The sequence below is a fragment of the Vigna radiata genome, chromosome 2 (assembly GCF_000741045.1).
Source record: "Vigna radiata var. radiata cultivar VC1973A chromosome 2, Vradiata_ver6, whole genome shotgun sequence".
In the NCBI taxonomy this organism is placed as follows: domain Eukaryota; kingdom Viridiplantae; phylum Streptophyta; class Magnoliopsida; order Fabales; family Fabaceae; genus Vigna; species Vigna radiata.
In genome coordinates, this window is record NC_028352.1 from 1,186,607 (window position 1) to 1,211,998 (window position 25,392).

Sequence of the window (25,392 nt, forward strand, 5' to 3'; positions counted from 1 at the left end):
TATTTCTTTGGTGAAACGTATACTATTAATGAATGAATGGTTATGTTATTCATCAACATTGTCTTGTTCATCAGATAAAGATGACATATAGTTAATTTAATGATATTTCAACGTAAACAAAACAAGTTAATTAATTAAAGAGAAAGTCATAAATACACAAGGAAGTTTATTGGAAGATATAATAGTTAATAGATCTTTCATCCTTTAAATATTATATAATATTATACTTCTTATCGAATATGAGATTTAGATTCACACTTCTATTTCTAACAACCTTCTCTGTTAGTTCTTTATATACACTCCTCCTTTAACGAAAAAGTTTCCAATTAGGAATATTTTCAAGAAGACTTTCGATATAGAGATTATTGTCTTGGTCTTAAGCCCAACCACATAAGATAGAGTTGTCAAAATGGGTCACATCCCGCGGCTAACCCGGCCCATCACGAGTTTGAGACAGATTGGGTTTGAAAAAATTGTATTTTTTTATGCGGGTCAGATTTCAACCTGACTCATGCGGATTGAGTTTGTGGTAGACTGGGTCGGCCCACCAACCCATCTACCTAATTTTATTTTATTAAAATTTAATTTTAATTTTATAAAAAAAAAATTATTATTATGTTTTGCTTGAAAAAAATTATTTAAATTCTCCATTTTCAAAATCAATTAAACACAAGAGTGAAATTTGTTTAAATTTGAATTATAGAAAGTTTATAATTTTTTTATTTTAAAAAAATTGTAATTAAGTGAGCGAGTGAGCCAACCCGTTTATCCACCAAGTCGTGGTGGGTCAAGCCGGTTCAAATTTTTCTGGCTCACTAATAAATAAATTGGGTTGAGTGACCAACCTGTGGTGGATCGATCTGGTTCGGCCAAGTAGTCCATTTTGACAACTCTAACATAAGAAATTGAAATTAATCTCAATCAAAAATCTTAAAAGTAGATTAATAGGTGTTTTACCTGTTATTCTTTTTCTTTTATATTCAATGTGAAAACGAGACTCACGTTTATATTTCCAACACATAAAACTACAATTTTTTCAATAAAAATAGAAGATTAATAATTAATATTTGATTAATTATTTATTAAAGGAAAGTTTAGTGCAATTCAGTTATATCTTTTAATAAAGTAATTTGTTGATATAACGGTGAATACGAGATAAATAAATTAAAATAATTAAAAAGTGAATTTCATTTAATATTTATGTGCATATTTTTCAATTAAAAAATCTGACACAAGTAAACAAGATCTTATTTTGTCTCTTACAATCAAACCGATTTAGGACGAAAGAAGAAAGCCGCAAAATATCTTTTTATCTTTTGTTTAAGCTATTTTTTTGGGATGGGCCGAAAATAGGGAAGTTGGGCCTGAAGAGAAGTAACAGGCCCATTTGCAGGAGAAAGATAAAGGAAGAGTGAAAGGGAGGAGAAACGTTAGCTGAAACAAAGTAACCGGACACAAAAAAAACACAGACCCCAATCTGACATCTGTGTTTTTTTGTAAGTAAATTTGTATTCTATCGTATTGCTCCATCCTATATCTCATCCGAAATTCGCCGAGTCGAGTTCGACTCACCCACCCTAACTCGTTCTCTCTCCTCCTTCGCCTTTGGTTCTATCTGTGAGCTACCCACCCTGTCACTATTTTTCCTCCACCTTCACCCACCCTCATTCGCATCCTTTTGGGTAATCAATCGCTTTTCCTATTTCATTCTTCACTTGTTATTACTTTCTGCAATTGCTGCTTCTATCGATTGTCTATCATCCTTTCTCTTTCGCTGCAATTTCTTCTCGATCTTTCTTTCCCCAGCATTTTCCCTTTCCCCCTTTTACCTTTTGCATGTTCTTGTTCTTGTTCTTGTTCCTTTTATCCCCTTGCTCCTCTCATCACAATACGACATAAACCTCAACTTTTGTGGTTGCTTCTCTCCTGGTCGAAATTTTAGATTGAGATTTATACACGTGCTTGCGTGCCTATTCCGGATTTTTAGATACAACCCTCGTATTCTCAGCTGTTGTAGAGAATAATAATAATAGGCTTTGACGAGCTTGGTAATGAGTTCTTGGCTTTCTTTTGCTTCCGGCGGTGAACTGTTTTGCTTTCATCTTTTCTTGACTTTGAACTTTTGATTTTAAACTGGTTTGTATGTTTGTTTACTGGAATCTGATATAGCCTAGGGAAATAGCTTGTTGGTGGCCTATTGATTCAACCTTTTTGTTGTTTTTGATGCAATCCCGAGCTGTTGTCCTTTTGTTTTGCTTTATGGGTATGTTGTTGTGGGTTTTTTTTTTTTTTCTTTTTTCTTTATGTTTGTGAGCAAGTGTGACTGATAGGGCATTGTTCTTGGTTCAATTGGGCGGCATATGCCAGTGCTAAACGCTGAGGACGTAGCTCATCATGAATTTTTATCAATATTTTAATGTTCTCATTTTCAGCAGTTTGAATGGGAAGTGCTGGGATAGGTTTTTGATTTTCTCTTTCAGATGACAGCGGGATATAAATAATTTTTGATCTATTTCTAATTGTATCATCATCGGTTCTTGTATGGATTAGGTTGTTTTCCCTTTTATTGCAATTGAAACCCCTTGTGTGTATGGTTCTGTACAAATGATGTTTCCTTGGTGATGTCACTTTATGTTTGCTTTGGAAATTTAAAACTTGAAGTTTGATGATTGATTGAAATTTCATTTTTTTTATCCAGAATTTGTATCTGATGTATATGCCAACACTTTTTTTAGTTGAATAATGGCTGTTGAGACTTCCGATAAACCAAATTTACCTCATGATTTTGACGATGAGGATGATGTACCGATAATATACAAAAGGAATTCAAGTAAGAAAAACCAAACACATTCAGAAGCAAGGAAGTCTAATTCTCACATTCACGATGGACAGTCATATAGACAGGCTCCTAATGCACCTTCTTCGAATGGCCAGACTCCTAGCTTGCAGAAAGGTAATACTGCCCCATCTCTTAAGCCATCAGCTACGAAGCCTTCTGTAGGTATCTCAAGAACTCCAAATTCTGTTGGCAACACTTCCTCTGTGAAGTTGCCTGTAGCAAATTCAAAACCACCTTCATTGGGAGACAAACAGAAAATGTCCGTTGATGTCAAGGTGGAACCAAAATCTACCGAGCACAGTGGTAAAGGTTTCTGTGAAGATTCAGAAGATGACGAGGATGATAAACCGTTGAGTTTTAGGTTGAAGAATTCTAACCATGATAACAAAGCGACGTCTGTTGTCAAGAAATCTTACGAAGACTCTGATGATGATGATGATGTCCCTTTGGCAAAAAAGTTACCTCGTAATTTGAATTTGGGAACAACTAGCAATAACCACGAAGACTCTGATAAGAAGCCTATTTCTAAAATTCAGAAAGAGCGACAAAATGGTTCTGGCATGAGTAATAAACAGGACAGGCCATCTCCATTGCCAGCTAAAAGACCATTAGATAATAGTAATTCCTTGCAACCTTCTATTAAGAAGCCTAAGGTCTCCACTTCAGATGCATCTATCAAAACTAAGCTTGTCTCTCAGAAACGTGAGCTGAAGACAGAGGATGATGATGATGATGATCATATTCCTATTTCCCAGAGAATAAAGAAACAAGGCATGACAGGTGATAAATCATCTTCCACGAAGAAGGTGCTTCAAAAGGTTACTAAAGTTAACAAGTCTAGTTCAAAACCTTTCAAGAAACAGACCAAGAAGATAGTTAAAAAATCAGGCAGTGGTTCAGAATATTCCAAATCTAGCAAACTTCTTCCTAGCTCTGGTGATGGGCAGAAAAAGTGGACTACTTTGGTTCACAATGGTGTCATTTTCCCCCCTCCTTACCAGCAGCACGGGGTAAAGATACTATATAAGGGGAGACCAGTTGATTTGACTCCCGAGCAAGAGGAGGTAGGATTTTATCTCTAATGACTATGCTCTTCAGATTTTGGTTGACTGTTTGCTCTTGTTCCTTTCCTCTTTGGATGAATTGGGATTGGTTAATTACTTTATTCCCGAGTTTATTTTTAATTTCTCTTTTGAGTTCTTTTCCAACTTATGAACTTTAAAATTGTTTTTCAGGTTGCTACAATGTATGCAGTCATGCGAGATACGGAGTACATGCAGAAAGATAAGTTCAAGGATAATTTCTGGAATGACTGGCGAAAGTTGCTTGGAAGAAATCATGTAATCCAGAACTTGAAAGACTGTGATTTCACTCCAATATATGACTGGTACCAAGGTGTGAAGGATAAGAAGAAGCAAATGACCACCGAAGTAAGTTTGTCGTTTGTTACATTACACTTCACTTGACAATAGTAGAAAGTTAAATATTAGAGCATTATCTGTTTTTTAAACATATTTTTTATTATTTCCAACGTGAGAAGGAGAAGAGTAAGCAAATGACCCCTCATAATGCAGTTTTAATTTATTTTACAAAAGACTCACATTATATATATAGATGCCCTATTAAAGTGTGCCTGAAATGGAAAATTAAAATCACAAAGAGTCACAGCTCACATGAGGAAGTAGGCAGGAACGACCACAGAAAATTCTCACTGTAGGAATAACAGAATTTGCACATAGCAAAAATGGCGAGGGAAGTGAGTTTTGTTCAAAAGAAGACAGTGGACTGTGTGCAGCAGGGTAGATAGACATTTAGTGGAAAATTTAGGGATAATCGTGTCTGTATTTTTCCCTTTATTGTATTCAGAAATTTGTTTTCCGTAAGAACTTCTTTGGGGGCTGACACTAGGAAAGAGTGTTGTAGTGAAATGCAGAAATATTCCATGCCCTGTCGTTTTCCATACCCTGTTTGTTTGAATTTGAATGGTGCCAAGTTTGATCTGAGTTGGCCTGAGAGGTTTATGCTTGCCGTGTTTATTGTTTTTGTTTTGATTATTGACCCCCCCTTTCTCCTCTTTATACAGGAGAAGAAAATTTTGAAGGAAGAGAAAATGAAACAAGAGGAGAAATACATGTGGGCTATTGTAGATGGTGTTAAAGAGAAGGTTTATTCTCTCTCTCTCTCTCTCTCTCTCTCTCTCTCTCTCTCTAATTTGTGTAGATTTCTATCTTAAAAATTTCCTACAAACTTTATGAATTGTAGTCTGGCCATTATATTTTTTGTTGTGGGAGAATTATTGATGTTTCCTTCTCTTGTAGTTGTTGAGTTATTGTTATTGTGGTTGGATATTGACCTACATACTTTATGCTAGATTGGTTTGTGAAGTTATTAATGCAGACCAGAACATTGTCAGTCACCATCATGTTGCCAATTTAATATAGACAAGTATACACCGACTTTGGGCCATGTGTATATCATACCTTAGTGTTCAAATTTTGTGCATAAAGAATGCTGTTAGGGGAATATAAAGTGACATTATTAATTACACATGGTTTACTAAAGGTTCCACAGAATTTAATGGTGTTATAACTGAGTCACGTGATAATTTTTTTCTGGTATTTAAATAAAATTTGAATTTCCAGGCATTAGTTGCACTTCGGTAAACCATAAAGGTTTAATTTGCACATGGTCTAAAGTCGAAGAGCTTAATTTATAATTATTCTTCATGTAAATTTAATTTCCACTTCTACCATTAGTAGTGCACGTTTTTGCTGAATAATTGGCACTGTAAGGATACACTATATCTTTCTTTCCATATAATTATGTTTCTGTATGCTTTACAGTATTTGGAAAATGTTTTTAAGGGAGTTGTATGTGCTTGAAGCTCCTCTTTTTTCTCCTCTTTAATTTTGTGTCATTCTATTCTCAATCTTTTTTCTAATGTACTCTTTAGGAATGGTTTAACTGTTGACTAATTTTTATCTGATCTTTGTTTTTAGGTTGGGAATTTTAGAGTTGAACCACCAGGATTGTTCCGAGGCCGAGGAGAGCACCCTAAGGTTGTTATAATAGTTATTACTGGAACAAGACAAGACTTATTTTTTTCTGATACAGTGGTTTTATATATCGCAGGATTTTTACTGGCTTCTAAAGTTTATAGTGTACACTTATTGACTATAATTTATTTTACTAGATGGGAAAATTGAAAAGACGCATTCATCCAGGTGACATCACAATTAATATTGGAAAGGATGCCCCAATTCCTGAATGTCCTATTCCTGGTGAAAGGTATTACTCCAATTATTTTACTAGAGAAGAAATTTAAAAGAATATTGAATATGCTACCTAGTTGGAACCAGTTTTTCTAATCATTAGTTGTCTAACCTTGGCAGGTGGAAGGAGATAAGACATGATAATACAGTTACATGGTTAGCCTATTGGAGTGATCCTATAAATCCAAAGTTATTCAAGTATGTGTTTCTGGCTGCTAGTAGTTCTTTGAAGGGACAAAGTGACAAGGAAAAGTATGAGAAAGCTAGGATGTTAAAGGTGCTTTCATGCTGTGTTCACACCTAGTGAATTTCATATTTTCTGTTGGATGGTTTGGGATGACATTTTAAAGGACATGTCTGATTATTTTAGTTATTGACTTCTTGGTGCAGGATTATATAGAGAACATTAGGTCTGCATACACAAAAGATTTTACCAATAAAGATATTACTAAGCTGCAAATTGCCGTTGCTACTTATCTTATTGATAAACTAGCTCTGAGGGCGGGCAATGAGAAGGTATTTTGTTGGTATACGCACTTATACACTCATTTGTTCTAACAGCCATTTATCTTCTTGAACAAAGCATACATTTGTGTACATGATGTCAAGACACAGAAATGCATACTTTGCTAACATTTTATTCTTTTGTTGTCAATTGGACTCTTAAGATCTTGCTAATTTCTTTAAATTACCCCAATATCTAAATAATTAATTAATCATGTACTACTTGAATATTTTGTTTTTACGTTCATATTTGTAGTATCTATATCTATATCTATGTATATATAATAGAATCTGACTTGGCAAAGGAAGGTAGACTGAGTAAAGTTATCAGTTGTCACTATGAAGTCTTGCTTGTTAACCTAAGTAAATTTGGATAAAATTTCCTAAACAAGTTACTTTTATGTAATCAAATTAATTTGTTAGTAAATGCCAAGGAGGTATTCCTAGCCTCAACTACTCTTATGTGAAGTTTCCTTTGAACTATATTAATATCTTATACTTTATAGAACAAAAATAGAGGTGAATAAATGTATACATTATTTAAATTTGTTGAAATAACTTGTTCTTCACATTCAGCTTCCATAGTGTGTTTGAATGTGTTCATAGTAGATGATTATTTTTATTTTAGTTGTTAAATTTTGGTATTTCTTAATTGCATTTCTTCAGGATGACGATGAAGCTGATACTGTTGGTTGCTGCACATTAAAAGTAGAGAATGTGACAAGAGAACCTCCCAACAAACTCAAGGTTTTTGTGTTTCTAGTTATTTTCACTTTACTCTATGTTATGGTTGATGAGTTTTAAGTCCTTCAGTGGTTTTTCTAAGTTTAGTAGTCCTTCTCAGATTGTTTTAATGATAGCCTCCCTTGATAATTATATTTGTTAGTAACTTTGTTACCTCTGTTTTGTGCAGTTTAACTTCCTTGGTAAAGATTCTATCAAGTATGAAAATACAGTTGAGGTGGAGCTTCCTGTATATAATGCAATATTGAAGTTACAAAAAGGTGGGAAATTAACTATGAATTTTTTTGTTTTAAGCATGTGACTGAAGCACTTAATTATTTTTTCCCTTTAATATTCAGATAAACGTCCTGGTGATGATCTTTTTGATAAGCTGGATACAAGTAAATTAAATGCTCATCTGAAGGAACTCATGCCTGGTCTAACAGCAAAAGTCTTCCGTACATTCAATGCATCAATCACATTGGATAATATGGTACAAATTGATTTGAAAATTCCCAATATTCATATTCCTTGTAGATAAAATAAAGAAAAAGGAAAAAAGCTAATTCCCTTGATCTGTTTTATACTGCTAGTATATAAACTCAGCCTCAGTATACATTGTTATTTGATTGGATGTTTAATATTGGAATTTTTTAATGTGGGATCTCCCACCTCCTTTTAAAATAGCTAAGATAGCATGTCTTATTGAGAGCAATATACCAAAGCCTCTTATTTTCTACGTTTCAGATTGTTCTGTGTTCAGGGTTTAATAAAAACTTTTCTATACATTTTGTATGCAATATAATGACTCTGCACAAATACAAAATTGCACGCCATTATAAAATTGTGTTTCTCTTCGAATTGTCTTGTCTTTTAAATGTCTTAAAAAATCTCATGCTATCAATATATACCCTAAAGTCAAACATGCTTATTAGATTATGTATATACTATGATTTCCTTTATTGGATATATTATAGACTTACATACTTGATTTTTGTGGAATTATGTGATGACAGTTAAATCAAGAAACTAAAGATGGAGATGTTGGGGAGAAAATTGTTGTTTATCAGCATGCAAATAAACAGGTGAATTGGCTAATGCATGTTGCTTAGTTTATACCTAAGATATTGCATGTTAGTATTTTTATTTTCCACATTTAAGTTGTAATGACTTGTGTCTTTCATAACAGGTTGCTATCATTTGCAATCATCAACGTAGTGTTTCAAAGTCTCATGATGCACAAATGTCAAAGTTAACTGAAAAAATTGATGAACTTCAGGTATTTATAATAATATCTGAAAATTGTTAATATGGGACTGCGTTGGTCTGGGTGTCCCATTAGCACAGTTATATGTGGCTTATCTTTTACCTGCAGGCTGTTCTGAAGGAGCTGAAAACGGACTTAGACAGGGCAAGGAAAGGAAAACCCCCATTAAAGAGTTCAGATGGAAAGACAAAAAAGAATTTGACTCCTGAAGTGTAATTTAGCTTTTCGTAACATCTTTAATCATTGATTGTTTAAACATGATGTATGATTTTGGTTTACGTAATATACAGGTTAGAGAAGAAGATATCTCAAACCAATGCAAAAATTGAGAAGATGCAACGTGATATGAAGACAAAAGAAGATTTAAAAACTGTGGCATTAGGCACATCCAAGATAAACTACCTTGACCCTAGGATTACAGTTGCCTGGTGCAAGCGGCATGAGGTTCCTATTGAAAAGGTGCTGTAGCTTCTTTCTTGTTTAGATTATGTTATTAATATTTGTTGCGGTATCAATTTCTAGAAGCCGGGTTGATATGGTAGGAACATGTTCAGTCCCATTTTTTTTAAAGTTTATTTAAATAATTACAAAATTTATTTTTTGGCACCCTTCAAATATTTTAAAGGGTTTTACTTGATCCATATAATGTTTTTCTTTTCTTATATACTATTCTTGTACTCACAACAATTATGTAGTATTTTGTTCCGAAGAAAAGTTAGTTACATATTATGCATGTAGAAATACTAAATTTTCTTACTTTAATGCATGTGGAAATTTACATTTTCTTTATGGTCATTTGTGGTCAAAACTGACAGGATCTTGTGCTTGATTGCTATGTCTATACCTTCCTCACTCATTTGTTTTAATCTTCAAGTTACTTGCCTGAAATGTTACAGATTTTCAACAAGTCTCTGCTGGCGAAATTCTGTTGGGCAATGGATGTGGATCCTGACTTCAGATTCTGAGAAACTACAGAATGGAGCTATGTTGTGATGCTGGGGAAAAAACAGTTCTTTTTCACTTATTTATTTTCTATAAAAATGATTTTTTCTATTTTGTCAATTTTAACGGAAATTGATGTTGTAAGTCCATCTAATCTAATTATGGGGTGAGTTTCCCCTTTTCTTCTTCATTGACCAGTTTTATACTTAAACTCTTAACCATTCATAGTCATGATTTTAATGTGATACCATTCTCCAAACCTGCAAAATGAGGCATAATTTCGTTCTTTATTTAATTTAGTAGTCTGTGATTGGTACTTGTTTCTATCTTGGTGCAAATTTCTCTTCTATTTTTCAGAAGGGATCATTCATGGGATAGAAAATTTGTTAATCAAATCGATCTAAAGTAAAAGACATCGTTTATTGAATGTCTTGTTACCATAATTTTGATAAATTTATAACTTATGAACTTTGATAATCTAAAAAGCAATATTTCGTATTCGGTTTCTTTAGAATATATGATCATTTTAAATGACTAATTAAACCAAAATCGAAAGACATTTAATATAATGTTTTGAGCTCCACTTATTTTGGCCTTCTTAAAATTTTAGTGAATAAAACAATAGCATTCAATAATATTATGTAAATTAAGTAACACTCAAATTCAGGTTAGTTTATCGTTAACTCATTCTCATACATTGGAACATGGTTCCTTCATGTTAGTAAGGAATTTAAGAATGAAACTAAGAGTTCTACATTACATAAAGGTAAGAGGGAGAAAATATATGAAAGATTTATAAAATTATTAGTTTAACGTTTTAAGTTAGAAATATTTTATATAGATTGACTAATAACTCATTATACTATACGTAAGAAAACTCTGTATGACTAATTTTTTTTGTATATTATATATACTTTTAAAAGGTATTTTTTTATTTGTGTTTTAAGGGATAAAATCCTTGGGAAAATGAGTCACTTTATGTCATTCAAAATTAATATAAACAAAAAAACTGTAAGAGTTTAAGTAAATTTAAAAAACGCAATGCCAAAAGTAAATCACTGAACGAAAAAACGTAAAATAGTTGTTATTTATACTAAAAAATAAATGTATTCCTTAATAAAATTATGTGAAAAAATTGAATTACCTTAATTCAAATTATTTTTTCATTAACTATAGTAATTTTTTCTATAGGAACTAAAAAATAAATGGAATTATATTTAAAGGGATAAATACATATCCAAACTTTTCCCAAGAAAATTACAGCACTAATTTAATTTAAATAATCCGTGGAATCCAAAACCTTTCTTGACTGCTACTAAATTATCCATAAATGAACATTGAAAAAAAATCTAACGCTAATCAGTTTCGCTGCTAAATTAAAAGCAACATTGAAGAAGAAAAAAAGTAACACTCAAATTTCAGCCCTTTAACTTTTCTCCGATTGCTCTGTTCGTTTGTAGTTTACCATGTACTCATTCTCATACATGGAAACGTGGTACATTGTCTCTGTTCTGTGTTTTTCCCTTTGGCTGATTCTCAAATCCACATGCAAAGTTCTCTTTCCTCCACTCCCTCCGGGACCTTCCAAATGCAATTTTGCATTGCTTCAAGGATACTTCACTGACCCCAAAACCATTCTTCAAAAACTCGTTGCAAAATATGGTCCAATCTTCTCTGTTCATGTTGGTTATTCTCACACTGATATTTTCATCGCAAGTCGTTTCCTTGCACACCAAGCTTTGATCCAACATGGCACCATCTTCGCTGATCGCCCCAAGGCTAACCCCACCAACAAGGTTATAAGTAGCAACCAACATGACATTCTTTTCAGCTTCTATGGCCCCAGATGGCGCCTCCTTAGGCGCAACCTCACTTCAAGAATCCTTCACCCTTTGCAGGTTAAGTCCTATGCACACGCACGCAAATGGGTCCTAGCGATGATCCTACAAGGCCTCATATCTGATTCTGAGGGTAACAGCCCCGTAAGGGTCATTGACCACTTTCAACATGGCATGTTTTCTTTGATGGTTTTGATGTGCTTTGGTGACAAACTCGATGAGAAGCAAATAAGGGAAATTGAGAACAGTCAACGTGACATGCTTGTGAGTTATGATAGGTACAGTATCTTGAACTTTTGGCCAACAGTTACTAGGATTTTGTTCTGGAAGAGGTGGAAGGAGTTCTTGCAGAAGCGGAGAGACCAAGATGCTGTGTTGATTCCTCACATCAATGCTCGAAGGAAGGCTAAGGAAGAGAGAGTGAGGAATGGCTCAAGTCAGTCGAGTGATTCTGCATTGTCATATGTGGACAGTTTGTTGGATTTGCCAATGTTGGAGGATGAGAAGGGGATACATCTTGATGATGGTAAAATTTGCACCTTATGTTCGGAGTTTCTGAATGCTGGATCAGATACAACTTCAACTGCATTGGAGTGGATCATGGCAAATCTGGTGAAATGCCCCAAAATCCAAGAAAGTGTAGTGGGGGAAATTAGAAGGGTGATGGTTGGTAGAGAGGATAGGGAAGTGAAGGAGGAGGATTTGCACAAATTGCCTTATCTCAAGGCTGTGATTTTGGAGGAGTTGAGGCGTCACCCTCCGTTACACTTTGTGGCTCCTCACAGAGTAACTAAAGATGTTGTTTTAAATGGTTATTTGGTGCCTACCTATGCCTCAGTGAATTTCTTGGTGGCAGAGATAGGAAGGGACCCTACAGCTTGGGATGACCCCATGGCCTTTAAGCCAGAGAGGTTCATGAACATTGGGGACCAGAATGGAGGCACAACTTTTGACATAATGGGAAGTAAAGAGATAAAGATGATGCCGTTTGGGGCAGGAAGGAGAATGTGTCCTGGCTATGCTTTGGCAATGTTGCACTTGGAGTACTTTGTGGCCAATTTTCTTTGGAATTTTGAGTGGAAGGTTGTGGATGGAGAGCATGTCGATCTTTCAGAGGAGCTGCAATTCACAACTGTAATGAAGAATCCTTTGAAGGTTCATATATTACCCAGGCAATAGTTATGTTAAATCATTGGTGACAATTTGCTCTAAACAAAATTCCACTTCTGTATGACTATATTTCCGAAGATTTCATGCATTGATGTGATTTTCTTTGTTTGTTGCTATTAACATCCATGTAACCAGAAGTTACTGTCCCCTTTCCTATTACTTTATTAGAAAAATTATAATCAGCGAGAATTAAATTAACTAATTGGAAAAGGAAAGAATGGGACAGGAGTTAGGAACAGCATTAAAATTATGCTCAAATAAAAAACTGAAAGTTTGAAATGTGGTGTCTTTGATCTTGGCATGAGTTTCTCGTCTCTACCTGTTGAATGAGAGTTTTCAGTTTTTCAAACCCAGATACTACAGAAAGAATGTAAGAAACGTGTGACAAATAAGCTAAATAAAATAGCAAAAAAATGGTAATAAAATTTTAAATTAAAATATAAACTGTGAATAATATGAATGTTGAAACAATTGCAGTACTTGTTCAGTCTTAGTTGTTTTCCATTTACTTTAACAATACATAAATTGTCTGGTAAATCAAATATCAGTTTGAACATTGTTGATATTTGCCTCTGAGCTACGAGATCCATTGGGATCAAGCAGAGTGGAGTTGCTTCCACACATTAGGGATTACGAATGGGCTAAAGAATATTGCAGGAGATATAGATTTACTGTTTTGGTGAGCTTCAAAGGATACATTTGATGTATGAAAAGGATCAAGCAACATTACACTTCAAGATGGTACAGGGCCTCTTTACTTCCTGGATTACAGTTAGTTTCTGGAGCAGTAATTGCATCTCTCTCTAAATGTTGAATAAAATCCATTACCAAAGGATCAGTCCAAGGGGCTCCCAATGGAGCTTCATCACCAGCAACCCACCCTAGATGGCCACCTTTGGGTGTCACTACCAACAAGCAGTTTGGATTTTCCTGAAATGATAAACAGTATTATAGTTAAAAAAAAAAAGGAGTTTGTTCAATCACCCACCAGAGGGAGAAAGATTAGCACAAACCTAGAGAGGTAACGTAGAAGATTTGACAGGATGCAAAACGCCCATCAATGTGATGGTAAAACATGTACACATAACAAAGCCATTATTATCAAACACACTGATTTTGGTATTACCAAGAGGAATTTGGATTTTCAATTTTTTTTTGCAAATGGCACTATTTCAAAAAAAATTAACCCAAATGGATTTGGTTGGACATTATTTCTCCAACTAGCACTCTTCACTGTTCAAGGTGGGAATTCGGTTTTCAGGAAGCCAAATTCTCACCCCCATTTTAGATTCCCAACACATTTGACTGTTCCGGTTAGGAAAGACCCATTGGAATTCTGTTTTGACGAACACACCACCGAAATTTGGTTCACGGAGGCCAAATTCTAGGAGGGGAGTTTTCGTCAATCAAGCAGTCAAAAGGAAGTGGGAATTTGGCTCCCAGAGGACTGAATTCCTACCTTGAACAGTGAAGAGTGCTAGTTGGGGAAATAATGTCCATTTGGGTTAATTTTTTTTTGGAACGGTGCCATTGCCAGAAAAAAATTCTTGTAACTTCTATTAGTCACCCAATTAATTCCTTTCCCACCAGGTTGGATCATTTGTGAGTATAGAGTTATTTCACGAGTATTGGTCACTTTTGTACTTTTCATATATCAAACACATTTTAGTCAAGAATTGAATGGTAACACTAAACTTCATAATCCCACCTCTATGTACAAAACTACATACCTTGATATCTTCACGAGGAATTCCCCTATTAGGAGCAATCGGATCATTGGCCGCCTGAAAAAAGTAAGAGATTCTTCTGAGTTCAAACTTTATTTATTTATTCATAACAGAATGTGCAAAAACTAGGCACTCTCAATTCAAGAGATCGGGGCTAGTGCCACTTCGGTTACAAGCTCAATATCTTGATTTATAAAAATAAAAGTCAGTCTAGATTGAAGAATCATTTCTCTATTCCCAAATACTTCGAAAGACAGAGTATAACAAGATCAATAAATAAAGTTCAAAAAGCATAAATGACAAAAATATAAATCAAAAACGCAGGAAGTAGGTTTTCATTTCAATTTTACACTAAATACAAGAAGAAACATAGATAAAATTATTTTGGGTCAACAACAAATTTTACCTGAATGCAAAGCAAGGGGGTTTTGACATGTTTTATGGAATCTGAACTGCTTGAATTAGAGTAGTATTCATCCACAGACTTGAATCCAAAAGAAACTGCGAAGCCTCATAGATGAATATCTGAGCAGACATAATTCACAAGTGTGATCTATCTATCTATCTATCAAGCTTCCATTAAGTAGGGGCACATACCACGGGTCAGTCCATCATCAAATTCCCTAACAGACTTGGCATTGGCTGCCATTGGAATATTATATTCACCACCCATGTCTTCAAAGAGTAAAGCGTGTCTGGAGAACTCAAAGAAGAAAAACACAAGACATTAGGGATACCATCATAGCCAGCAAATGGATCCATTTATAAGTAGCTAGAAGAATGATCACAATAACATATAAATTTGTATCACTTCTTGAAAATCTTGCAAAGAGCCTTCGAAAGGGCCTTGTCATAAATAATGTTAAAGCCCTTTCGGAAGTCCTCATCCGCCACAACTAAATTGAAAGGATTACACAATGATACAGCGCCAGAAAGAGGACAATTGTGAGACTCCTGAAATTAGCAAATGAAAAATATAAATAACACAGCAGAAACAGTATTCAATGGATAAAGGCAAAGACAATCCACCTGATATCACTTCTAATTGTTTACATTGTGGGATTAAAGTGTAATTTCAATCTCCCTTTCCCTTTTTTTTTCCTTTTTTTCCATACACAGTTGTTTTGGGGTAATATCCTCGCTCAAACAAAAACCTTTATAATTTCCCAAACCAAATAAACCAGCAATATGATCCATGCAGGAATGAGAAATAGTACTACCTGACCCAGGTAACGAACAAGAATGTTGGCTCCAAGAGACCATCCAACCCCATATAGATTAGCATTGGGGTATCTAGCAGTGACATGAGAAACAACTTCACGCATATCTCCCAAAAACGAAGCCGAATAGAACTGCACATCAATGTTCACACACTAGCACAATCAGTATCCATACAGTAGTTCTGTTTATCCATCGTCCAATTCAAAACAAACCCAACTCTAGATTTTGTTTTATTGGCAACAACAATATTGACTTGACCTGAGGAGTAGTAACAGGGCTATCTCCACAGCCACGGCTGTTGAAAACCACCACACGCCATCCATTGCTTCGAGCTCTAATCAACATGTGTCTCACATACGCATCTTCACTACCTCCGGTTAAACCTGGCTGCACAAACCCCGTCACAATTTTCAATACACAATGAATTCAAATCAGCAAAAACAGTGTTCTTTTTCGTGTTTTTTTTTTGCTTATAACGGACCAGCAAAATTAAGACGGGAGAGTCAGGGGGCAAACGGCGGTCGTCGCCGGCGACCCAGTCGAGGGCTACAGAACCGCCGTCATGGGTCCGGAGGCACTCCCGGCGGAGCCTGACGTCGGGGACGGAACGGAAGAAGGCGGCGAATATCGTTTCAAGGTGACGGTTCGCGGCGAGGAGGGGGAAAGGGCGGTAGGGGCGAGACAAGCGAGGGAGGGCTGGGAGTAAACGGTGATGTGCGCCGCCGAGAATTTCGAAGGAGGGATGGATGGTGGTTGTGGCGGTGGCGGCGGCGGCGGGAGTAGACATGGGTGCGGCGGAAAAGGTGACGTGGCGGGCGGAGAAGGAAAAGTGGAGGGGTGTGATTAGTGAATTAGTGGTGTAAGGGCGGAAAAGAATGGGTATGGGCCCCACCAAAGACTTTGCCATCATGCTCTCTCTTCTTACCTATTGGGCAGACACTCTCTCCCTTTTTATTTTAATCATTTTATTTTCTCTTCTCTCTCACCACTCCCACTCTATTGATTGGTATAAAAAATTAAAAGTGATTTTTGCAGAAAATAAATAAATTTAAATATTTTGTTTACTTAATTTATTTATTTTTTATCTCAGTTTAAAAAAGGAGATTTCCATAATTTTTTTTCTGTAAAGTATTGACTTTTTTGTTTTAGAACTTACAATATTTTCCTCATTTTGAATTATTGTCTTTGAAAAAGTTGATGAAATTATAATTCAATTATCTATATAAGAATACAAATTAATATTGTAATAAATTTAAATGCAGTAAAAATAGCTAAAATAAAGTATCACAAAAACTGATGTTGAAAAAATAAAATAAAAATATCAATATATATATAACTATATTATAGAGATGCAAAATTTATTTGAGTACAAAATCAAACGAAGTTTTGAAATATTAGTTAACCAATTAGATTAAAAAAAGTATTAAAAACACACTGTTTGATTATAGATTTGGCCCTTACATTCTAAACTTCAAACATTGTAAGGAAAATTCATTCATTTATTTTGACTTTCTTGTCCAATTTCATCAAATGCTTTTTTTTTTCTATATTTATTATTTAGGATGTTTACTATATTGTGTACAAATTAACCAGATGCTTAAACTTGTAATTATAAAAATATTGCTAATTAAATAGCACAAACACTTGAATAGTTATTGTTTTGTGATCATTGGTGATTTTTTCTTTTACAAAAATGTGTAATTTTTTTAAATATAATAAATAATTTATTTTTAATCAGATGATTGTTGAGATTGTACTGTTTGACATTAATTTCTATGTTTTAAGATATATTTTAAAAAGTTATCATATTTTAAAATTAGAGTATTTTTAATTTATGACAACACTTGAAAAAATAGTAAAAAATTTGGATTCAATGGATGAAGGCAGAGTTCAAGATCTAAAAGACATTCTGTATAACATAAGAAAAGGTGATTTAGAAATTCTACTCATGGATTTGATAACACACACAACACATATAATCAGTAAAAGAAAGTATATAACTCCTCATTAAGAGTTTCATTACTATTAATTAAGTCAGGTTAAAAATTTACAAAACAAATCTTTACCTTATTTAAATTTGTACCAGGAGAGTCGGACTATTATTTTCAGTCGGCAAGTGAAACAATATTATGACCAATAAGCCAAAGTTACTGTAATCTGAGTACAGTAATAAATAACTGATTGATCAAAGTGGATAGATAAGTAATAAATAATCAATTGATCAAAGTGGATAGACTAACTTTATATGTGATTAAAGTAAAACATTCGTTACGGGTGATTGGACCTAGATTAAGGTTAGCTGATCTAAAGTCCATAACAAAAATTATAAATATAGATTTATACAGACAATTAATGAATGTGATCGGTGGTCATGATGTTATTCATTTGTCATTCAGAGATAACCGTTCGGCTCTATACAATATATATATATATATATATATACTTCTGAACAAAAGAAAATCAATGAAATATTAAAAAATTTAAACTTTTATCTCTATTCTTCCTTCTTTTTTTTTTTGTAAAGAGTTTTTTTTGCAATATCATTTCCTTTCGTATAACACATTGCAGTCAGAACTGATAAAAAATATAATATACAAAACAAAACACACAAGTCAGAGTTTAAAAAAAATTCCTACATGTTTATAAAATTAATCATATACACATGTTCTATTTGTAGATCATCTATATACTTAAATAGACACAATAAATACATCATATGTAGGAATGTTAATCAAATCAATTACTACAATTGACTTTATTATAAAAGAAGACATGTACAATGACCTAAATTTAAAGTTTTACACCTATTATATCATATTTATTCATCGAATTGTCATCATAGAAACATCTTTTCAATTATGTGACGTACAAGACATAATTATTTTTCATATCATATATTATAAATTTTCATTTCAAAATAATTCTTTAAATACTTGTGATATGAGTCTAATCATATTACTTGAAGGTAATCTGTATATAAAAAAATACAAAGTAAATTATATTTAACTTATTAATTCCTTTTAGGCTAAAATTTTTAATTTTGTAGCTAATATTCTGAGATTACGCTTTGAAAAGAACAATTACGTAACGGCTAGAATATATTTTTATTTTTTAATTGAATTATTAAAATCCCCCATTTAAATTACAAATAAAATTTCTAATTTCTAACCATTGTATATTAACAAGGGATTGTTTAAAATGTATAACTAAATTAATAACAAAATTAAGATCTACCTCAACAAAATATTAAATTATAATAATATTTTGATAACATTTTTATAATATTTTAATATTATTTAAATATCGTTGACTCAAAATTATTTTTAAACTAATAATAATATTTATAAATATTAACATTAACCAATTAACCAATATCGTAATCACACGTGAATGATAGTAATATCAAATAAATGTTGATAAAGTATATTATCCAATATTAAAACCCTAGAACTTATTTAATCATTTTGGGATAATGATATTTAGACGATTTTTTTTGACAATATTTGAACATTGATGATGTGTTAATATGTGATTGGTTAAAAATTACTCCACAATCAATAATAATAATAATCATAAACATTATTGTAAAATAATTTTTGACTAATTACGTATTGACACATAATTAATGTTCAATAAAAAAAATTGTGGTCTAAATACCATTATCTCATATTTTGTCAGTGTAAAATTATAATTTTGATTTATTTTTCCATTTATTTCGATTTTTCGCGAGTTCGACCGTAGTGGTTGAAGGTTAAAAAAATAAAAATAAAACAAAAACATGCATCTGGGTCACACTGCATTCCGCGCAGGATGAGAGTGTCGACGGCAACAGAAACGATTATGTCGAATCGTGATACGACAGAAAGAAGCGTAGAAACTAAGATCATGAAAAGAGGGATATAAATTTTGGGGAAATCACGGTTTCCGAAATCTTCTCTCTTTCTCTCTCCTTCTTGAATTTCAGACCCACAAAATCGGATTCCAAATAGAGGGGATTGAGCGGTTAAAAGAACGCATTTTGCAGAAAAAAATGGAAGAGGCAAAGGCATTGCAGCAGCAACATCAACAACTTCTGTTGCAACAGCAGCAACAACAACATCAACAAAATTTTCTGCTCTTACAGCAGTTGCAGAAACAGCAACATCAGCAGCAGCAAGCAGCTGCAATTTCTCGTTTCCCTTCAAACATTGACGCTCACTTGCGACCTATCAGACCCCTCAATCTTCAACAAAACCCTAACCCTAACCCGAATCATCATCCCAACCCTAACCCTAATCCGATTATCAATTTGCATCAGAACCCTAATTCCAACCACCTTCCGCCCCAGCAGCCGCAACAGCTCCCACAACAGCAACAGCAACAGCAGCAGCAGAAGATTATTCGACCCGGGAACCAGATGGAGCTCCAGATGGCATACCAGGACGCGTGGCGGGTCTGCCATCCGGACTTCAAGCGTCCCTTTTCTTCCCTTGAAGATGCCTGCGAGAGGTCTGTTTTTTAATCCTACCAGCATCATGTTTTCTGTTTTTCTTTTTTGGTCACTGTGGAAACAAAAACAATGATGGTGTTTTCCGTGCTTGAATTACAATTTTGCATATATTTTTTTACTTGTGACCTGTGCTACTATATTTCGTTTTTCTGATCTTTCTCTGACCTTGCTGACTGTTATTTCCCTGCTGTTTTTTGTGAATAATTTGAGAATGAGCTGCGGTGAGGTTTCTGGTGTGGAAAGAAGATACTTGTTTTGTGTGTGCTTTCTTTTTCATATTAATTAACGTTAGGATAAGAAGCGTTATCCGTGTGTGCTTTTAGTTCAATTAACGTCTTCTCCTTAAATCGGGAACATCACAAGAATGTTAATGACCAATGTCTTTTTGATTTATCTTACATATCATGAGACCCTTCTTGAACTGAAAATTATTTAGATCCATACTGTCATTGAAGCTTTTGCACATAAATTTCTGGGGTGCCATGACAGTGCCGCATGGGATTTGCTTGTTGATGGCTGAAAATGTTTTGCTTAGAGATTAGAAATTGAGCAGCAGCCCCTCTGTATACATTTGTATGGTTTACTGCATGAACTTTGTTTATGGCCTTGCACTCACTTTATTGCAGCTTATTCACAATTTATTTTTTACACTTATATCAGAGTGTTATATCTCTCGAGCCCCCTAGTTTGTTATTTTTGTTCCTGCTTTACCTTTAAGTCAATAGTCTTTGAATGAGAAAAAAACACTTGCCATCAAATGAAGCTATTATTTATACTGTGTATGGATAGTTTAGACTTTAGTATATCAAAGAATCTACTTAAAGAAGTAATATTCAAGACTATGCTGTGTCACTCACATAAAGACGAGCATGGGGAGGTTTTTTTGCTGCAACACCTGGAAATGATTGTTTGTCCCCGTAAAGCCACCAGATCGAATATTTTTATCAAACAAATGACTTTCAAGTACATGTGAGAACAGGGACAAAACCCCTGTCCCAGTTGTCCAAATGATGCCATTTCATTTGGTTAAAAACCAAATCTTTAGAAATATTATTCATCAGCAGGTCCCTCTAAACAACTTATTTCAATGTTTTCTTTGTCTCTTTCTATCCCTTTTCACAACACTCATGCAATCTATTCTCCTATCTGGTTCTTCAAATGACCTTCCTTGTATGTGTCTAAATCAATTTATCCATTTTTTTTTGTCATCTTTTCCTAAAATGATGTCACATCAATATTTTATCAGATGCAGTCATTTCTTATTTTGTCAGTTTTTGTTTGACCAAACATCCATAACTCCCACATTTTTGTCATGTTGTCTCTTTAAAGCCTAACATTCACTACCATAGAGAATACCTGGACTATATGATCACAAAGTATAACTTCTCATTATTGGTAGTTTGTAAACACAAATAACTTGTCATACTTGTCTCCGTTTTAACCACGTTTTTATTTTTGTGTGATTCCTTCCTTAATTTTCCATCATTTTATAATACTGATGTTCCTTTTGTTTCTTGCTAAAGATGCCATGCATGTATTTTATCTCACTCCTAGTTTAGCAAAAGCCTTTTGTTTCCAATGTTTATCTTCAAAGGTCAAGTTTAAAGTTAGTTGTTTGCATTGATTCCCAAATCAATTAGATGTGAGAAGTATGATAAAAGAAAAATACTAGGATTATTAGATGAATATTGTCTATCGCATAATCTGTTGCTATGAAGTAGTCCTTTACATAATATATATTTCTGCTATTATAGATAAACAAATGTTGGTGATATTTCTGTTTCATTGTGTGAAAATAGCCTGCAAGAGTTACAGTTATGCTTTTGATGATACTCTTTATTTTCATTTTAGATTTTCTTTTTTAGAAAAGGAGTTGTAAATGTGAATACAATGCCCTCTCCAATAAAGGTGAATGTATGGTAGGAAATTTCTTATCGTTGGAGGTATAATAAAAATAATAACATTCTTCTGGAAGTTGGTGGAAATAAGTAACTATTTCTCCAAAATAAACTGAACCAAGCACTCAATAACTTGTGGAACTTCTGGAGTAACTTTCTGAGAATCATATGGAATGTGCTAGTGAAAAGGAGAGTACTAGATTTCATTTTAATGCTGGTCACTTGCCCTCATTGATGAAATCTTGGGTAGATTCGTGTTACTGTGTCTTTTAGAAGTGGCTTTCAATTTTAAAGTCAACTGTCAGTTGTATTTTTTTGGTGTTTGGGCTACCTCTTGCTGCAGAGTCATCTGCTTGTGGCAAGGTGTCTCACTGGTCACAGGTTGGCTGAGCTTATGTCTCACACTGGTCACAGGTTGGCTCAGCTTATTTGAATCCATTGGTTGTGGGTTGAAAAGGACCTGCATACGAATAAGATTGGACCAATGCACTATCCAAAACAAACAAAAAAAAATGTTTAAGAACTGTTATTTCTGATGAATTGATTTCCAATTTGCAAATATTTTTCATCATAATGTTAATTTAAGAAACAGAATATCTGAGATTTTATGCGGTGTTTGTTGATTATTGTTGATGGAGCTTGGTTTTTCTTTCATTCATTTAAGTTGCTCTAGGCCAAAAATCTAGTTGACGTTTTTGTCACGTGCTTCTTGTCCTGCAGTCTATTTACAACTATACTTCTGTCAGTTTTTTATTGGTCTGAATACTGATTTTATCTCTTCACTTGCAATTTCTCTCACTGCAACNTTCTCCTTATGTGGATTTGCTATGAACCTGCAGAATACTCTCATGCTGCTTTCCCCTTTTTATTTGATTTCAAGTGAAATTCTAATTTGTCCTTATGGTCTTTTGTATAGAGTAATTTTTTTGTTATTCTGTGATATTTGACTCCTTGTTATGTTTTGTTGCGATGCTTTCAAAATTGTTTGACATGTCATATTGTCGTCCTCCATCCTGAATTCATTTTCCTTGCCATTAACCCTGATTCTAATAACACATCAAAGTTTACCTATTTATCTATGCCACGTCATTATTTGTAATTTTACTATATGTATATTTTATTTAGTTAGATATATTGTTCTTCAGAACCTATAACATTTAGATTCTATAAAATTTTGTTTCTGCTGTCATATGGTAATTGATATGCTCTTAATGTAGAAATGAACTGGTAACTCGTTTATTACTATAGTGCAACTGTGTGAAGTTTCTCCTTTTAGAAAATCTGACCAAATGATTTCATGAGAAGCCTTGATATGTTTATTCACGATGATCTTATCAAAATGAAATGAAATTAGACATCAATGCTTTCGTATTTTAGTTCCCAAACTTTTTAATTTGATAAATTAGAACAACAATAAGGGCTGAATTTTCTTTACGCAGGTTATTGCCTTACCATGTTGTGGCAGACTATGAAGAAGAAGAGGACGATAGGATACTTGATTCTGACACTACTGGCCAGATGCTTTCACGGTCACAGCAGTGGGATAATAATATTGCTGCTAAAATTGCTGAGTTCACTGCAACTTTTGAGAAACAAGCACTTGCCTTCAACATAATAACCCAAAAGAGAGGATTGGGGGAATTCCGGTCGGAGGAGAGATTGATGATCGAGCAGGCACTTCTCCAAGAAGAAAAAAGAGCTAATTATGAATTAAGAGCAGAGCTAGAGTCCAGGGAAAAGGCAGGCCGTGAAGCCCATGAGGCAAAACTACGGATGGCAGCAATGTTTCAAGCAGAACAGGCACGGGCAGATTTACAGTCTCATGCTGAAATGATGTCTCGAGCACCCATGAGAGGAAGTGCACTTGGTTCCCAAGGCAATGACATTGTGATTGGCCATGACATGGGAGAGCAAGATCAGGGAGGTAACCCTGGTGAGATGATTAATGGATGGGGAAACAGCACTCAGAGAGATGAGAAGGAGCCATCAGAGGATTTCTTGAACGATGAAGCTGAAAATGGAGACACTGGAACCCAAGATGGCTGGCGTGAAGTTGGTGAATTTGATTTGAATGCTAGGTGATTCTGGACAGTGATTGAATAAAGCCAGTTGGGAGAGTTTGAACTATGTGTAAGGGATCAATATCCATTTTAAAAATCATTATCCTGGGTATCAATCAATGTCTTCAAGTTAGTATCTTAAAGATTACTTTCAAGATCAAAATCTATTTCACAAGGGCGCAAGGAAAACTGTTGAACCAGTATTAGATTGGATGAATATCAAAGTTTATGCTCTAGACTAGTATAGTGCACATGGTTGATCATTGAGTGCTCATAAGTGTTATATATAAGCATACAAATTCAGTCAAATGTATATCGTTAATTTTCTGGAAAACTCTGGTTTCATCGTTTTGGCATTCCATATTTCAGGTTGTCTGAAGTCCTTACCATCTTTTCTACCATTATAAAAAAAAATCAAAATGTTTGAATATATGTTTTGGGAACAAGTTATCCTTGTGATGTTGATGGAAGAAAGGTACAACATATAAATAAAAATAATGAAGAATTAAAATACGGTTTTAATGTTAAAAAATGCTGAACAATTATTACAGTGGGCAACGTTTGTGAAAGAAATGTGTTCGAGAGTGACCTTTTTGATTGACTTTATATCAAGTGAATATTTGTCATGAATAAAATTAATGAAGTTATTGACTAAATAATTGTCTGACATAAGATATAAGGTTGTTAGCTTTTTGATAATAATGTGCTTTCATTAATATTAGTTGCCAAAGCGATAAGTGAGGTCACTTATTAAAAAGAAGGCCTTGGCTGTTAACGCATTATGATTATTCATTTAATACTAGCAGAAATGAAAATATGAATATAAAATTATATGTTTTAAGTTAATTAATCACAAGTTTGTTATTTAATTATATTGTACTTAAAATATATGTATATTTATCATCAATATAGTAAATTTATACAATTATTTTTAACTATGATTTACTGTTAATTTGCTTATGAATAAAAGATAAAATTAAAATTATGAATATGATAATAATTATATAAAAAATGACCTTTTTTTTTGTTTAATTTTTATTCAATAATTTTATAATAATAACAAAAATTGTAATAAAATGGATTTATAATAACAAAAAACTTTACTAATTCATCAAACATATCTTTGACACTTTATTCTTTTCTTTAACATTCTTTATGTTCCTCTTATTATACTTTTAGAGCATAGTTATATTTTATGCTTTCTCTTTATCTTTTCAAGTTTATTATTTTTGTCACTTTCTTTCACTTTTGCTGCTTAATTTCTTATTGGTTTAATTTTTTCGTCAACTCGATTCGACCTTTCTTTAATCAAATGTACTTTGTCCTTCAACCAACATTTAGATAATTTTCTGATTTAATTGTTTTTACCGTTATGGGAATTTAAAATAAAACTAATTGTTCATTGCTCAAATTTAATAAGTTTAAAAGAATGAGCTTTAAGA

At 33.6% G+C, this 25,392-nt stretch overlaps 4 protein-coding genes across 5 annotated transcripts; 3 read left to right on the forward strand and 1 right to left on the reverse strand.

The window, feature by feature from the left end:
- Positions 1-1,418: 1,418 nt before the first annotated feature.
- Positions 1,419-9,792, forward strand: LOC106779111 (DNA topoisomerase 1 alpha). Its single transcript, XM_014667168.2, has 16 exons — positions 1,419-1,682; positions 2,699-3,903; positions 4,075-4,269; positions 4,923-5,003; positions 5,839-5,898; positions 6,033-6,127; positions 6,232-6,388; positions 6,502-6,627; positions 7,282-7,362; positions 7,529-7,619; positions 7,698-7,831; positions 8,355-8,423; positions 8,528-8,617; positions 8,714-8,817; positions 8,896-9,064; positions 9,502-9,792. Exons 2-16 carry the CDS (start codon positions 2,743-2,745, stop codon positions 9,568-9,570), a joined length of 2,682 nt encoding a protein of 893 aa, XP_014522654.1. The 5' UTR covers positions 1,419-1,682; positions 2,699-2,742; the 3' UTR covers positions 9,571-9,792.
- A 1,156-nt stretch (positions 9,793-10,948) lies between these two features.
- On the forward strand, positions 10,949-12,885 carry LOC106779267 (cytochrome P450 89A2-like). The gene has a single exon (XM_014667351.2). The coding sequence runs from the start codon at positions 11,014-11,016 to the stop codon at positions 12,562-12,564; it is 1,551 nt and encodes a 516-aa protein (XP_014522837.1). The 5' UTR covers positions 10,949-11,013; the 3' UTR covers positions 12,565-12,885.
- Positions 12,886-13,227: 342 nt separating this feature from the next.
- LOC106779403 (embryogenesis-associated protein EMB8) lies at positions 13,228-16,472 on the reverse strand. Of its 2 annotated transcripts, none has more exons than XM_014667502.2 (8): positions 15,985-16,472; positions 15,762-15,890; positions 15,503-15,634; positions 15,094-15,236; positions 14,880-14,977; positions 14,689-14,783; positions 14,286-14,339; positions 13,228-13,485 (listed from the first exon to the last, which is right to left on the reverse strand). In XM_014667502.2, exons 1-8 carry the CDS (start codon positions 16,411-16,413, stop codon positions 13,282-13,284), a joined length of 1,284 nt encoding a protein of 427 aa, XP_014522988.1. In that variant the 5' UTR covers positions 16,414-16,472; the 3' UTR covers positions 13,228-13,281. The 2 variants fall into 2 exon arrangements, with proteins under 2 accessions (XP_014522988.1, XP_022632963.1); XM_022777242.1 differs by having other exon boundaries at positions 15,762-15,886; positions 15,985-16,127.
- A 2,794-nt stretch (positions 16,473-19,266) lies between these two features.
- Positions 19,267-24,311, forward strand: LOC106779482 (bromodomain-containing protein DDB_G0280777). The gene is made up of 2 exons (XM_014667597.2): positions 19,267-19,991; positions 23,330-24,311. Exons 1-2 carry the CDS (start codon positions 19,534-19,536, stop codon positions 23,970-23,972), a joined length of 1,101 nt encoding a protein of 366 aa, XP_014523083.1. The 5' UTR covers positions 19,267-19,533; the 3' UTR covers positions 23,973-24,311.
- The last annotated feature ends 1,081 nt before the right edge of the window (positions 24,312-25,392 follow it).

Coding starts and splice junctions, on each gene's coding strand:
- LOC106779111 (XM_014667168.2), top strand. CDS start 2,743: ATGGCTGTTGAGACTTCCGATAAACCAAATTTACCTCATGATTTTGAC. Junction 6,128..6,231: donor TGTCCTATTCCTGGTGAAAG/GTATTACTCCAA, acceptor TAACCTTGGCAG/GTGGAAGGAGATAAGACATG. Junction 9,065..9,501: donor ATGAGGTTCCTATTGAAAAG/GTGCTGTAGCTT, acceptor GAAATGTTACAG/ATTTTCAACAAGTCTCTGCT.
- LOC106779482 (XM_014667597.2), top strand. CDS start 19,534: ATGGAAGAGGCAAAGGCATTGCAGCAGCAACATCAACAACTTCTGTTG. Junction 19,992..23,329: donor CTTGAAGATGCCTGCGAGAG/GTCTGTTTTTTA, acceptor TTCTTTACGCAG/GTTATTGCCTTACCATGTTG.
- LOC106779403 (XM_014667502.2), bottom strand. CDS start 16,413: ATGATGGCAAAGTCTTTGGTGGGGCCCATACCCATTCTTTTCCGCCCT. Junction 14,784..14,879: donor TGATGATGGACTGACCCGTG/GTATGTGCCCCT, acceptor GAGGCTTCGCAG/TTTCTTTTGGATTCAAGTCT. Junction 13,486..14,285: donor TTCCTCGTGAAGATATCAAG/GTATGTAGTTTT, acceptor TTATCATTTCAG/GAAAATCCAAACTGCTTGTT.
- LOC106779267 (XM_014667351.2), top strand. CDS start 11,014: ATGTACTCATTCTCATACATGGAAACGTGGTACATTGTCTCTGTTCTG.